The sequence below is a fragment of the Pelodiscus sinensis genome, chromosome 1, assembly GCF_052426305.1.
Source record: "Pelodiscus sinensis isolate ZL-2025 chromosome 1, ASM5242630v1, whole genome shotgun sequence".
In the NCBI taxonomy this organism is placed as follows: Eukaryota; Metazoa; Chordata; order Testudines; family Trionychidae; genus Pelodiscus; species Pelodiscus sinensis.
Window position 1 is genome coordinate 14277731 of NC_143052.1, and position 16426 is coordinate 14294156.

General features: G+C 42.4%; 1 protein-coding gene across 12 annotated transcripts in view; it reads right to left on the bottom strand.

Moving 5' to 3' along the window:
* Positions 1-16426, bottom strand: part of USP6NL (USP6 N-terminal like) — a 240383-nt gene that overhangs the window by 78138 nt on the left and 145819 nt on the right. For all 12 annotated transcript variants that reach the window (XM_075907624.2, XM_006130656.5, XM_075907816.2 and 9 more), the window contains one exon: positions 6018-6098. In XM_075907624.2, the coding sequence (XP_075763739.2) occupies positions 6018-6098 (81 nt within the window). The remainder of the gene's footprint in view (positions 1-6017; positions 6099-16426) is intronic.

Genomic DNA, 16426 nt, shown 5'->3' on the forward strand with positions numbered 1-16426 from the left:
GAGCTTTTTTCAGCAGTTGTCAGTGGGCTGCACACACGAAGAGCGCCTCAATGCCACTCTTGCTTTGGCGCCTTGAACACATGGGACAGCCACACCCCCCCCCTTTCAGCTCCCCATCTCCTCCCAAGTGACTAAGACTCGGAGTAGAGGGGAAAAAGGGAGGGTCATGGAGTACCCACGGGACACACACTTTAAAGAACAGTCATTACTGCACAGGGTGAGTAACTTCCTTTTCTTCTTCACGTGATGTCCCCATGGGTGCGCCACTGTTGGTGACTACAAAGCAGTACTCGACATAGATGGTCACTGCTTGGCATCTGAAGATAGGACCACAGTAGCCACCACCATATCTGCTGCCAATTGAGGCACTACGGCTTAGTGTTGGCAAAAATGTGGTCTGATGACCAAGTGGCAACTCTGTAAATGTGTGTGTGGGGGGGGGGGGGGTGCATGAAGCTTGGGAAAAAATGTTGGTAGTACTATGGGCTCGTTGACATGGAAAGCCATGCTGACATTGGGTAAAAATGTTGGGTCTGGTCGTAAGCACGCTTTGTCCTTAGTAAAGGCTGTATATAGTGGACCAACCATGAGGGTTCCTATCTCACTAACCCTCCTTGCAGAGGTGATGGCTGTCAAGAACAACACCTCCATTAGTAGGTACAGGAGTGGGCAAGTTGCTATGGGTTCGAATGGAGGTCTCATGAGACAGTTCAAAACTAGGTTCAAGTCCCAGGAAGGGGCTGGAATTCTATGCAGAGGGTATGTGTTCTTGAGACCCCTCAGGAACCACCTTGTTATGGGGAGTGCGAAAACAGATGATCCATCTATCTATTCATTGAAGGCCTGCTGCAAGGTGTATTTTGACAGAGAAGATTGATAAGCCTCCAGTTTTAAGGTGGTATATATAGTCAAGAATGTGATGGAGTGTGCATTGTGAGGATCAGTGTGGGCCTGCTGACACCAAGAGGAGAACAGCTTCCATTTCTTCAGGTAAGTGGCTCTGGTTGACAGTCTTCTACTCTGTAGGAGGACAGATCTCATTCATTCTGAACTTAGGGATTCTGCTCCATGGAACCAGACAGGAGCCACGCATGCAGGTGAAGAGCATGGGGTTGGAGGTGAAGCAGTTTGCCTCAGTCCTGGAAGAGGACATCATGACGGGATGGGAGATAAGGCCTTGCTATGGGCAACAAGTTTAAGTATGGAAACCAGGTTTACCTGGCCCAAGATGGAATTATCAATATGGCTAGAGCTTTAGCCATGCAGATCTCGTGTAGGATTCTGGGAATGAGTGGGATGGGTAGGAAGGTAAACTGTTGGGGCTCATCCCAGCGGATCAGGAACACATCGCCCTGGGATCTCTTGCCCAGTCTTGCATGTGAACAGAAACGGGAGCACTTGGCGCTGCTGGGGGTCGCAAAGAGATCTATGGAAGGATCTCCCCAATGGCAAAAGACAGAGGTAAACACTGCTGGGTGTAGTTCCCACTCATGGTCGATAGAAAAGTTGCAGCTCAGAGCACCCAGACGCTGTTCACCGCAGGTAAGCATGACGCTTTGAGGGTGATCCCGTGGCGGATGCACTAATTCCAAAGATGAATTGTTTCCACGCAGAGTGATGGGGAGTGCGCCCCACCCTGTCCATTTATATAAAACGTTGTGGTCATGTTGTCAGTAAGTATATGGACAACATGGTTAGCAACGATGGTGACAAAGTGGTTGCATGCATTCATCACAGCCTTGAGTTGGAGGAGACTGATTTGGAGCGTAAATTCATGAGACAACCATCTGCCCTGAATGACGTTTTGGTGCAGGTGTGCACCCTAACCCCATGAGGGAGGCATTGGTGATAATCTGTATCGATGGTTCGGGTTGGTGAAAGGGTACTCCTGCTAGGTGGTTGCTGGGTAGTGTCCACCATCAGAGTGAGTCCAGCACCTTCTTGGGAACGAAGACCTGCTTGTGCAGAAGATGACGAACAGGCTTGTAGACTCATGCTAGCCAGTGTCGGAGGGCTCGGAAATGGAGGAGTGCATATTGGACGACGTAAGCCACATGGCTCCTCAATTGGGGGGGCAGGTAAGTACCATAGTGGAAGGGCTTGTGGTTAATATAGTCACAAGATCACCTAGCACAGTGAAGTGGTGATGTGGGCTCTGGCAATGAGTTAAGATGGGCTCCAATAAACTCTATGCTCTGTGTGGGCTCCATAGTTGACTTCTGTTAATTTATCAGGAGGCCCAGACGACTGCACACATCTGGTTCTTGAGACCATGTTGGTAGTTTCTGCATGGGACCAGCCTTTTATAAGGCAGTCATCTTAGTATGGAAAGATCACGACTCACTGCTGCCGAAAGTAAGCTGTGACTGCAGCAAGGACCTTTGAAAAGACCCAGGGGGGATAGAAGACAGTCCAAAAGGTAGGACTCTGCACTGAAAGTGGTCATTGCCTGCAGTGAATCAGAGGTACTGTCTGTGTGATGGTGTATGGTGAAGTGAAAATATGCATTTTGTAGGTAGAGGGCTGCAAACCCCTTGATCCACTGTTGGTATAATTGAAGTCAGTGTTGCCATCTTGAATCATTGTTTCTGCGGGAATTTGTTTAGCTTCCGGAGATCTAATAAAGGTCTCCAGCCCCCTGTGCATTTCTGAGTCAGGAAGTATTTGGAGTAGAATCCTCTTCCCAGGAAAGCGTCCGGGACCCTCTCTATCGCTTCTAAATAGAGGAGATGATCAATTTCTTGTTTGAGAAGAGCCTCGTGAAAGGGATCCCTGAAGAGGGATAGGGAAGGGTAGGGGAAATGGACGTGAAGAGGACGACGTATCCTGTGTGGATGATTTCTAGCACCCACTGGTCTGATGTTATAGAGTCCCATTGGTAGTAAAAGGAATTAAGTCTATTGGTGAACAGGTGGTACTGGTTTGTTGGCAGAGGCAGGATGGGGAGGTCGGGCAGACCCTTGACCAAATGTTCAAATTTGTTGCTTAGTTACCTGGAAACTGGAAGATTGGGAAGATGGAAGTGGAAGATGGGCACTTCCTTTGGATTCGTTGTCTGGAATGGTTATAGTCATACAGCTTTTGTTGTGCGTGGTTGTAACAGCTCTCTCTTTTCTGTTATATAGGGCATAACGCTTCCGGCGGATCCGAGGCGCGTACCTGCTGAGTGTTTGAAGTATAGTGTGGGAGGCCTTGCTGTTATGTAGGACCTCATCCATACTGGCCACAAAGAGCTTATGTTTATCAAATAGAAGGTCTTCCAATTTCAACTGGAGTTCCTTAGACACTCTGACTGATAGAAGCCTTGAGGCCCTTCTCATTACCACTGTTGTGGCTGTTGCCCTGGCTGCTGAATCAGCTACATCTATTGAGGACAGAATGGCTGCACGAGTAATGGTATGCAGTTCAGAAATAACTGATTTGAGTATGGGTCTTTTGGAGTCTGGGAGATGTTCCATCAGCTCAGCAACTTTGGAGTAATTATCAAAATCATGCTTCGCTAGCAGTGCAGAGTAATTAGCAATTATTAGCTGTAGCGTGACCAAAGAAAATAGCTTTCTTTCGAACAAGTCTAACTCTGTGTGTTCCTTGTCATTAGATATTGGTCTGGATTGAGGGGCTTTTGTACTGTGATTGGCAGCATCCATAACCAGTAAATTTGGTTGTAGATGTGAAAAAAGGAAATCTAAGTTCTCCTTTGAAGGGACAAAGTATTTCCTGTCAGCCTTCTTACATGTTGGTTGGGTGGAAGTGGGAGTTTGCCAAATCTCATCTGAGTCTTTCAGGATGGCCTCATCAATGGGCAGTGTGATCCTTCCCTGTGAGGAGGGACAGATGCTCTTTAAGAGACGGTGTTGTTTCTCCTTGACTTCCTGCAGCTGGACATCTTGACTTGCAGCTACTCTTTTGAAAAGCTCTTGGAATTGCTTCAAATCATCTATCGAGTGAGTATCTTCTGCTATTACCGCTTCATGGGGGAAGATGAAGAATGAAGAATTATCTATCAGAAAATCTCCATAGACTTGGATTTGTGTGTGTTTATCAGGGTTTTGCCTCTCCCCGCCCCCTTAGAGTCCACAGTAGTTGGGAGTGGTATGAGATGGTGAAGGTGGAGGAAGAGCAGATGGAACTGTGGACTTTCTTCTGCGGGGATCCCAGTGGTCCCATGGTGACCAGCAGGGGTGGAGGTTATGGCAATTCCGAACACCAGGGCGGGTGCCGCCGTTTACTATGGTAGTAGTAGAGATGATGAAAAGTAGTGGGGTAATGAGCGCTGTGATGAGAAAATGCAGGAGACCATACTGCACAGAAGCATGCCTGGAGGGAGGGCGGGAGTACCCTGCCTGCCACTTATCTCGGGTGCCAGCAAAGCACGTTGTGCCTGGCTCCCGTCATGGTAAGCAGAATGTGCTGGTGCCAGGACCTCTGTGGGGTGGGCAACATTGACTTGAGTGCTGAGGAGCCTGGGTTTGATGTGAGCCCCTTACGTGTGGGCTGTTTGTTTGATGGTGCCGCTTTTGTCCTTGAAACATCTCTAAGTATTGCTGGCACCAGCATGGATGCACACCAGTAACAGCTCTGTGGTGCCGATGCTGCTCTTTTCAGTACTGAGGCTGGGCACAGTGCATCAGTAGCGGTGCTGGATTGAGACCTAGGCTCTATGATGCAGGAAATGCCCAGCATGACCCCTTTGGCCACCCTGAGAGACAGAGAGGGAGGCAATGATTTTGAGGGGGACAGTCTCTTTTCCAGGTGTTTGTGGGGTAGTGGCAAGGCAGCTCTTTTCCTAGGAGCCTGCCTCTGAGGTAAAAAAGATTGCGAGTTCACAGCTGGTTGAATAGCTTTCTCGAATAAAATCATTCGGAGCAGGAGCTCCCTATCTTTTCTGTCCCTGATCGTGAGACTGTGGCAATGACCATATTTTTGGGGCACATGAGCGTCTCCTAAGCAGCAAATGCACACTGAATGTTTGTCTGAGACTGGCATCGGCCCTTGGCATGTCTCACATTTCTTAAAGCTGGGTGAACCCAGCATTGTGCCGTCAGAGTGTCATGGAGGTGTTAACTGACACCCTGCGGTTTCTCTCACTTTTTTTCTCCCTGTTTCCTCTCATTTTGTTGTTTTCTCTTCATCCTTTCTTTTCCTTTTTTTTTTAAAAGGAGGGGAGGGAGGCAGTATTCTGTTGCTTGAGGAAGCCAATGTCAGGCTGCCTGCGACTCTGTTAGGAGCTGACAGGAATTTTTTTTTTTTTTTAAGGAACGGAGAGAGAAACAACAAACAGTCATAAATCTGAAAAAAAAAAAAAAGGATAAGGCTAACTAATTTTCTCTGTGAGGAGAACGAAACACTGAGAGGAACGAAAAGCTCCATCTGCAACCAAAATCGGTAAAAGAGGAACTGAGGGGGGAGGGAGGCAGCAGGCCATGCACGCAAGGCACTAAAGCGAGGATGGCACTAGGTGCTCTTCGCACATGTGCAGCCCACTGATAACTGCTCAAAAAAGATCCACTCTGTGGCTCCAGGACGTCCCATCACCAACAGTAGAGCACGCATGGGGACATCACCCAAAGAAAAAAAATTTAATTTCATCTGAAAATATTTTAAACAATATATTAAAATATAATTATGTTGCACCTGAAGACTAGTAGCTCACTCCCTACTTACCTACTCGTCTTGTGACATACAGAGCCATTCTACCACAGATGTTATATAACATGCACACTAACACTGACTGCTCTCTGAGCCTGCTTGTGTCAATCCCACCCCACAAATACAATGCAATACAGACATTTCTAGGAAATGGTAGTTCCCACTATGCAACGCTGCCCCCCAACACTCCTTCTGTATTTCAACACCAGTTTCTTTGTTATATTGTTGCACCATGCAAATCATAACGGATTTTAATTTTGTTTTTAAATGTATTTTTTTGACTATAAATAGGGATTAATTGTCACTATACTTAATTTAAGACTGCTACATTCAATAGAGGGAACTGACCAAAAACATGCATAACTTACCTTTTCACTGTTCTTGTATTTTTCCCAGCTTTTCAGCATTTTTAGCCATTTTGTAGTTCTTTCAATTTCAAGATGCTTTTGCTGAAATAAAATTACAATTCAGAATAATTTCAAACCTAATTTTTTCGAAAATATCTACGTTCAAGTCTTCTAGAAGTATTAGAAACAAGTTTAATCAAGATATTTTCCACAACAGGGACATTTAAAATGAAGATTTATACTGGCACCACCTTTGCTAAATTAGTCTTGCTTGGAAAAAGCAGGGGGGTTTGCCTACAAGTTCTCAGCCAATTAACTCAAAACAAACTAACTATTTTAAAATTGAATAAACTGTCATTTTAATTGTACTATTGCACAATAGAATACCAACTGAAATGGGATATGTATTTTGGATGTTTTTCTACAATTTCAAATATATTGATTTCAATTATAACAGAAATTTCTAGGAAATGGTAGTTCTCACTATACCACACTACTCACTTTACGTACACTACTCACTATTTTTTACAGTGCAAATATTTGCAATAAAAATATAAAGTATTTTTCAATTCACATCATACAAGTACTCTACTGCAATCTATTGTGAAGTGCAATTTACAAATATAAATGTTCTTTGCATAACTGCACTCAAAAAACAAAACAAAATTTTAGGGCTACAAGTCCACTGAGTCAGCCAAATTTCTAAGACAAACACTTTATAGAATTCCACCAGACCATTTGTTGTTTAAGTTTATCCTGTACAGACTTACTCAGCTACACCCTGAAGCTAAGACAAACAAGTTTATTTACATTTATAGGTGATAATGATGCATACTTCTTATTTAAAATGTCTCCTGAAAGTGAGAAGAATTTGCATGGTACTTTTCTAGCTGACGTTACAAAGTATGTGTGTGCCAGGTATGCTAACCATTCACACGGACCTTCATGCCTTCAACTACCATTCAAAAAGATATACTTCCTCAATGATAATGATTGTTAAAAAACGCGCTAACTGAACTCCTTGGAAAAAAGTGTATATTTCATGCTTCCTACAGTTTATCCACATTCTGCCATATATTTTGTCTTATGGTAGTTTTGGATGACGACTCAGCACATGTTGTCTGATTTAACAACACTCATTGAAGATTTTACAAAACACAAAGAGGGGACCAACGTGAGATTTCAAAAGATAGCTACAGCACTTGACCCAAGGTTTAAGAATCTGAAGGGCGTTCCAAAATCAGAGAACACAAGGTGTGGAATACAATAACTAAAATCTTAGAAGAGCAACACTGCAATGCAGAAACTACAGAAACTGAACTACCAAAAAAGAAAATCAACCTTCTGTTACTAGCATCTGACTCAAATGAATATGCATCAGCCCACACTGCTCTGGATTATTATTGAGCAGAACCCATTATCAGCATGGCAGCACGTCCTCTGGAATGGTGGTACAAGCCTGAAGAGACAAAAATGTTTAACATAGCTGGCACAACAGTATCACGTAAATGTCTGATTTCATATTCAGGTGTCTTTGTAAATAAGAAATGGACAGCATAATCTCTCGTAAATGTAAACAGACTTGTTTGTCTTAGTATTTGGCTGAACAAGAACGAGGACTGAATGAATTAGTGGTTTGAAAGTTCCACTTTTTAAAACCTAAGTGCACTTAAAAATAAAACAAGGCTGCACTTTCACAATGAAGAGATCAAACTACAATACTTATGAGGTGAATCGAAAAATACTATTTCTTTTAACTTTTTTACACTGCAAATATTTGTAATAAAATAATATAAACAATATATATGCTTTGTGTTCTGTGTTATAATTGAAATCAATATATTGGAAAACCAAGAAAACATCCAAACATATTTAAATAAATAATATTAACTGTGCTATTAAAACTGGGATTAATCATGATTTTTAAAGTCTCATGATTAACTGAGATCAATTTTTAAATCCTTTGAAAGCCTCATTTATATATTTTACTTCTGTGAGAATTCTGTGCCACTGCACATGCGCAGAACACACATCCACCATATAATCCTTTTTTTTTTTTTTTTGCACAGAAACAATATTCTTCAGGAGTGCTGCAGTTCCACCTTTCACCCACCAGAAGCACTGTGGCACCAGAGCAGGCAGAAGGGGACTGCAGGGACACACAAGAACAAGGATTGCTGGGACACAGGCTTATGGAGCAGATGTGCCTACTCAATAGGACAGGCTCAAGGTTAGCCAGGGTCCACATAGGCAAGGCTCTCTAACTCCCTAATCCATCCTCACCCCATCCCCCAAAAACCCAAACCTTGTTCCATACTGTTCCCACACACAAAACAGACAAACTCTCCAATATCATTCCCAGGCTCCCTCTCTTTTCCTCACCTCCTCTATTGCTTCTGATTCCCTAAAGCCTTTGCACTGCTTCTGACAGGTATGGGAAATATGTTTGCGTATTGTAGTTTAAATTAATTACTCAAAGTTGTCTGTTAATTTCTCTAGTAAGAATCTACTTATAAAAAAATCCTGAATTTTGTCTGTATTACAGAGATAACCGTTATTTTGAAATAAGTTACCAACATAATTGAGATGGGTGTTGTTATATTGCATTATTTTGACAAATAAAGTATGCAGAATTTTAAAATATTGTACATTGTATTTTATTTTTAGGAGAATTCCATATAAAAAAATTAAAAATTCTTACACACACACACAGTAGAGAGGGTTTATATTTCTTTCTGGAACATTTTTGGCAGCACCAAGTACATTAAATGTCTAAATAAAATAAAAATACCTGACTGACAAAAGTTTTACTGACAAAAGGCTCTGGGGAATAGAATGATTTGTCAGCATGAGACGCTCTCCCAACACCAAAGCTAACACCTCACAGTAGAGGTGGATTTATTTTGCCAGCAGACACAACTTACAGCACCCACAGCTGTATGTCTATAAGATATCCTATGTAGCTACTTCTCTACTGACAGGAGAGCGCTCTCCCATCAAACAACCCACACCCAACAAATAGCAGTAGCTATATCAGCAGTCCACAATGGCGCTTCTGTTCATGTAACTTTTGTTACTCAAGCGTGTTATTTCACAACCCTATGCAACATAAGCTTTACCAACAAAATCACTAGTGTAGATATACCCTGTATTCGTTTCCCAAATCTGAAGAAGGGCTCTGTGTAGCTCAAAAGCTTGTCTCTCTCTCTCTCTCTCTCTCTCTCTCTCCAAAAAACAGCTGGTCTGAGCCTGAACTAGGAGCAATAGGGCTCAGGCCAGGCCTAAACTACAAACCTACATATTGGTATAATTACATCATTTACAGCTGTGAAAACTCCAGACCCCTCAGCAACATAGTATGTGGATGCAGACAATACTATGTCAATGGGAGAGCCTCTCTGACGATAAAGCTACAGCTTCTCAGGGAGGCGGATTAACTATGCTGACAGAAGAAGCTTCCCATTGGCTTAGCTGTGCCTTTGTAGTGCTGTGTGTGAAGACAAGGCCTAAGTAAGCTTACAGTTATTTTTCAACTTTAAATTAAATTCCATGATAAAAGTCATGAAGTACCGTGTAAAATAACATGTTTTGAACATATTTATTCTTATCTTCATCCATCTGGCCTAAGTCTGGAGGCAGAGATAATCCACTTTATGTATCAGATATATTATTATAATTAACCATGTATACTACTACTGTTTGGTGAAATCAGGTAAAGGTTATTTCAGAAATTCTTTTAAAAGTGGAATACATAATTGTACAAAACCTTAATTCTCATACACACACAACTTCTGCACTCTAACATAACAGATTTTGATAGAAAAAAATTATACCATATTGATAATTGCCACGGAGAATGCACAAAACAGCCAAATACCATGTGTAGGCTAATGATAGCACTGTATTGCTATGTTAAATAGACCAACAGAGATAACTTTCTGCCAGTCAGAAACCTAACACTGTTTTTATAGCATTACAGGCCATTAGAAAAAACAGAAACATGATGTGCATGATAGCAATTTTCTCCAACTCTCACTTATAAATACTATGGGAAACTATTGTTAGTCCATGAAGTTTGGTATTAAAAAAAAAAAAAGAAGGAAACATTCAAGAGATAGCATTAGAAATATCTGAATGTGAATGTACAATAAAAACTTCATTTTTAAATATGCTGATCAGTAATTTCATAAATGACATCATATGAATTGACTCCATATGGATATACACTTTAAGATAATAGTTCAGTTATATTCAGCAAAATGTATGCAGAAATAAAGCAGCCGGATATAGCTAGAGGTCTGAAAAGCTGAAAGGAAGTATTAGAAAGTTAAAGGTGTCCAAAAAGCTTCTTCCATACTAAAATGGAAATGAAAAATATGACCAAAGTAAATACATGGATGACACACAATGAAAAAACAATGTTATGTCCATTTTCTTGAGTGGTTTAAACACCAGCTCCAATGAACAGGGTTGAGTCAGATATTTCTACTCAGCCGGTCTAACTCATCTTACTTTACGCATTGTACTTCATTGTATTGAGGTTCTTGTATAGTTGCATGCTATTGATGCATTTTTATGAGGTTTGCAGATAAATAGGGGCATCTTCAACTTTTTAAAATATTATTTTATCATGAAATGTTTAGCTTAAAGAGGGATTTACAGAAATGCCTCTCACTTTCTTAGGTCTAGCATCGCTGCACTTATATTGTTTTCACAGTGAGACTGTATTCCTTATAAATATCCCACTAGCAAAATTTTTCCAAATCATATCACTGGGTGTAGTTCAGTCTGGGGATAGAAATATACATACAAAGTTTACAATAAGGCAAGCCAGGTTTCTGTTCCGGACAAATTATTCAGGTGGTCAGAAAAATAAAATCCCATCTGCACCCTGAGCCTCTAATATTGAACTCTGCAATTGACTTTCAAGATCTGCCTTTTCTGAAATGAGTTTCTGGCTGCTTTAGGTTAATTCAGGATTTCTTGTCTCCCAGACAAGGGCTTAAAAACTAGTCTTTGCTGGTTTTTAAGCCCTTCCAAGGTTGTTTTTTGGACAATTGTGGCTTGTTTTTTAACCCGAGCAATGCTCACTTTCACATTAAACAGGACTTGCTTGGATAACACGGCTATATCTCAAGAATCACATTGTGTAGAAGATGGATACTACTGCTTTATCAGGAAATCTAGAGTCCATGAAACTGTTTCAGAAGAAACCTATTGTTCTGTATTCTATAGTGAGTTTTAAAGGCTATGTTTACAGAAGAAACCTTACAGAAGCACAAATGTATTGCTGTAGCTGCACTCCTCTAAATAAGGTCTCTGGTGTAGCTGCTCTCTTATCTCCAAAGAGTGGTGACAACTTGTCAGCAACAACACCTCTCCAATCAACACAGCACTGTCTACACCAGTGCTTCTGACAGTGTAACTTATGTTGGTCAAAGCTATGTTTTTTTCACACTCCAGACCTACAGAGTTTCTCCAGCAAAAGTGCTGGCTCTTGGGGGGAGGGAGAACAAGGATGAGGAATTTGGGTTCAGAGCATGGGAGTGGCTGCAGGGTGCTAGATCCAGGCGACATTCACCTGGGACAGTTCCACGCAAGTGGACACATATACTTGCTGCTCCCAGGCAGAGATGCAGCTGGGTAGCTCTGTGAACTGCCTTTGCCCACGATTCCTACCCACTTGGAGCTGCAGAGCAAGTGCTCAGGGTGGGATGGGAGCAGCTCACGGATCCCCTATGGCTGTTCCTCCATCTAGGAGAAGCAGGGACATTAATTTATTTATTTAAAACATTTTTACCTCATCTCTCTATTTTAAAAATTTTGTAAGCCATAATGTCACTACTTTCACAGAGCCTGTCAGTTCCACACCAACCTGACTGTAAACGAGACTTGCAATGAAGATCAGAAATGGAGCTTTCTAGTTGGTACAGATCCAGATAACAGCTGTTACTGTACTGCAACAGCACCTACAGAAAGGGCCAAGAGTGGTGCCTTCGTAGAGCCCCAACCAAGGTGGGGGCAAGGTGGTGTGCAAATACATGATACAAACTACTAAAACCTGAAGAGTTTACAGTCCAAACAAATAAGCCACAGTGAGGAGAAACAGACACAGTGGTAGGGTTAGAGACAGACACATGAAGTGATTTGGACAAGAGAGGCAGAACTAGTTATAGAACCCAGCAATGCAGACAGGGGGCTGTGGGCAGGCAAGTCTGCGAGGGAGCACAAGAGATCCTGCCACTGAACAGGCCACCAGGAGAGTGTACTAGCTTTAGTGAGAGTGAGTTTGTTCGACTGTTTGCATTTTGTTTCTGTTGCAGATTATTTCAGTTAGCATCGCAGTTGGGAATGGGTGTCCGGGAGTGTGTGTTCCCTTGATTCCATTTGATCAGCTTCACTCAGGCTTGTGATCAGCTTCCCAGTGTGGCTAACCAGGGGGTAGGCTTGACCGAGGTGAGCAGGCTTTAAAAGCCAGAGGGAAAGTGACCAGGGGAGTGAAGCGGACAGGGAGCTACAGACAGGAAGTTTGAAAGAGCACTGAGCCTGTCTCCTTTGCCTGTGCCTGCAGCCAGATGAACCACTTGACCATGAATGCCTCTACCCAGTCCTGGTGTGGTTTTGCAGGGACTATGGTTTGCAATTCCCACGTACAGAAATCTAGGCCGAGGAGACCATCCAATGCGAAAGGTGCCTGCTGGTGAAATCTCTCAAGAAGCAGGTGGGAGAGCTACAGGAAGAGGTGGCTAGGCTGAGGAGCATCCTGGTTCATGAGGAATTCCTTGAGAGTATTCATGTGGAGATACCTGAGGCTAAGGAAGCTATCCCATTACAAAAGACTGTCGACACACCACTGGTGGAGGAGGAAATGGCTTAGGTGGGACACTGGCAGTTGGTCATTTCTGGCAGTGCTCCACCCCTGCTCCCAACCCTCTCCTTGTGGTTCTGAAGCACTGTTATGTTGTTCTGGATACAGGAGATAAGGAATCACCCCATAAGGCAGAAGAGGAGAAGCCTTGACCCCTCAAGGCTGGGACATCTGCAGCCACCACTGCGAGGAGGAAGCATAGAGTAGTGGTGGTTGAAGACTCTCTTCTGAGGGAGAGAGAAGCAACCATCTGTCACCCTCACATGACACTTTGGGAGGTATGCTGCCTGCCAAGGGCCCATATCCAACACGTTACAAGGGCACTGTTGAATATTATCCAGCCCTCCGATTACTACCCCATGCTACTCATCCATGTGAGCACTAATGATACTGATAGTTATGATCTTGAGCAGATCAAGAGTGACTAAAGGGCTCTGGGAATATGAGTGAAAGATTTTGGAGGTGGTACTCTCTTCCATCCTTCCTATCAAAGGCAGAGGCCCAGAGAGAGAGAGATGCATCCTAGAGGTGAGTGCCTGGCTGCAAAGATGGTGTTGCCGGGAGGATTTTGGCTTCCTTGACCAGGGGATGCTGTTCACAGGACGACTGCTAAGCAGGGGTAGGATTCACTTTTCAAGGAAAGGGAAGTGAGTATTAAGATACAGGCTGGTTAACCTAGTGAGGAGGGCTTTAAACTAGGTGCGACGGGGGGGCATATGACCAAAGCCCACACGTAAGTGACAAAATGGAGTCCTGGAAGATGGGTCAGAAATAAGAGGAAGCTGGGCTAGAATAGCAGAGATAGAGGGGCAAGGCAGAACTGGGATGCTTGTATACAAATGTAAGAAACATGGGAAATATGCAGGAAGAACATGAAGTGTTAATAAACACAGCTATGACACATTTGGTATCACAGAGACGTGGTGGGATAATACACATGATTGGAATGTTGGTATGGAAGGGTACAGATTGTTCAGGAAGGCTAGGCAGGGGAAAAAAGGGAGGAGGTGTTGCCTTTATATTTTAAAAATTATACACCTGGACTGAGGTGGAGATTGACATAGGAGACAGATGTGTTGAGAGTCTCTGGGTTAGGCTAAAAGGGGTAAAAAGCAAAGGTGATGTCATACTAGGGGGTCTACTACAGACCACCTACCAAAGCAGAGGAGGTGGATGAGGCTTTTCTTTAAAACTAACAAAATCATCAAAGGCACAGGATTTCCCAGCATATGTCAACTATCCAGAGCACAGCAGCAGAGCACAGGTTATCCAATAAGTTCCTGGAATGCATTGGAGACAATTTTTTATTTCAGAAGGCTGAGAAAGCTACCAGGGAGAAGCTGTTCTAGATTTCAATTTAACGAATAGAGAGGAACTAGTTGAAAATTTGAAAGTGGAAGGCAGTCTGGGTGAAAGTGATCATAGAATCGTGAACTCTATGATTCCAAGAAATGGTAAAGGGAGAACAGCAAAATAGAGACAATAGATTTCAGGAAGGCAGATTTTAGTAAACTCAGAGATCTGGTAGGTAAGGTTCCATGGGAAGGAAGACTAAGAGGAAAAACATCTGAAGATAGTTGGCAGTTTTTCTAAGGGACATTATTAAGACTGAAAAAGCAAACTATTCCACTGCATAGGGGATCTTACATAATCTAAAACCCGAAAAGGACTCACATAAGAAGTGGAAATTAGCTCAAATTACTAAGGATGAATATAAGAAAACAATGCCAGTATGCAGGGGCAAGATTAGAACGGCAAAGGCACAAAACGAGCTCAATCTAGCTAGAGACATAACAGGTAACAAAACAACATTCTACAAATATATTAGACGCAAGGGGAAGACCAAGGACAGGCCCATTGCTTAGTGAAGAGGGGAAAAACAATAGCAGGAAACTTGGAAATGGCAGAGGTGATAATGACTTCTTTATTTTGGTTTTCACTAAGATGACTGATGATAACAGGATGTCTAACAGTGAATGCTAGTGAAAATGGGGTAGGTTTAGAAGTTAAAATACAAAAAGCTCAACTTAATAATTACTTAGAAAAGTTAGATGTCTTCAAGTCACCAGGGCCTGATGAAACGCATCCTAGAATACTTAAGGAGCTGATAGAGGAAGTATCTGAGCCATTAGCTGTCATGGAAGACGAGAGAGATTCCAGAAGATTGAAAAAGGGCAAATATAGTGCCCATCTGTAAAAAGGGAAATAAGAACAACCCAAGAAACTATAGACCAGCCAGTTTTACTTCTGTGCCAGGGAAGATAATGGAGGAAGTAATTAAGGAATTAATCTGCAAACATCTGGAAGATAATGAAATGACATGTAACACCTAGTGTGGATTTTAAAGAACAAATCATGTCAAATCCATCTGATAGCTTTCTTTGATAGGATAACAAGTTGTGTGAATAGGGGAGAAACATTAGACGACATATACCAAGACTTTAGTAAAGCATTTGATACGGTCTTTCATAGCCTTTTTAATCTATCAACTAGTGAAATACAACTTACATGAGGCTACTACCAGGTGGGTGCATAACTGCTGGATAAAGGTTCTCAGAGAGTAATTATTAATGGTTCATAGTCATTCTGGAAGGTCATAACAAATGAGGTTCCACTGGGTTTTGTTTTGGGACCGGTTCTGTTCAATATCTTCATCAACGATTTAGATGATAGCATAGAGAGCATGCTTATTAAGTTTGCAGGTGATACCAATCTGGGAGGGATTGCAAATGCTTTGGAGGATAGGGTCATAATTCAAAATGATCTGGACAACCTAAAGAAATGGTAGACAGGATACTGGGCTAGATGGACCTTTGGTCTGACCCAGTACGGCCGTTCTTATGACGGGCATGAATACAAAGATAAAATTGTGAAGCATGTAGAAGAACATAATTTGTTGGACAAAAGTCAACATGGTTTCTGTAAAGGGAAATCCTGTCTCACTAATCTGTTAAAGTTCTTTGAAGGGGTTAACAAACATGCGGACAAGGGGGATCCAGTAGACATAGTATACTTGGATTTTCAGAAAGCCTTTGACAAGGTCCCTCACCAAAGGCTCTTGTGTAAATTACATGGCCATGGGATAAGAGGGAAGGTCCTTTCTTGGATTGAGAACTGGTTAAAAGACAGGAAACAAAGGGTAGGAATAAATGGTCAATTTTCAGATTGGAGAGGGGTAACTAGTGGTGTACCCCAAGGGTCAGTCCTGGGACCAATCCTTTTCAACTTATTCATAAATGATCTGGAGAAAGGGGTAAGCAGTGAGGTAGTAAAGTTTGCAGATGATACAAAACTGTTTAGGATAGTCAAGACAGAAGCAGACTGCGAGGGACTCCAAGAAGATCTCACCAAACTGAGTGATTGGGCAACAAAATGGCAAATGAAATTTAATGTGGATAAGTGTAAAGTAATGCACATCGGGAAAAATAACCCCAACTATACGTACAGTATGATGGGGACTAATTTGGCTATGACAAATCAGAAAAGAGATCTTGGAGTTATCGTGGACAGTTCTCTGAAAACTTCCACACAGAGTGCAGCGGCGGTCAAAAAGGCAAATAGG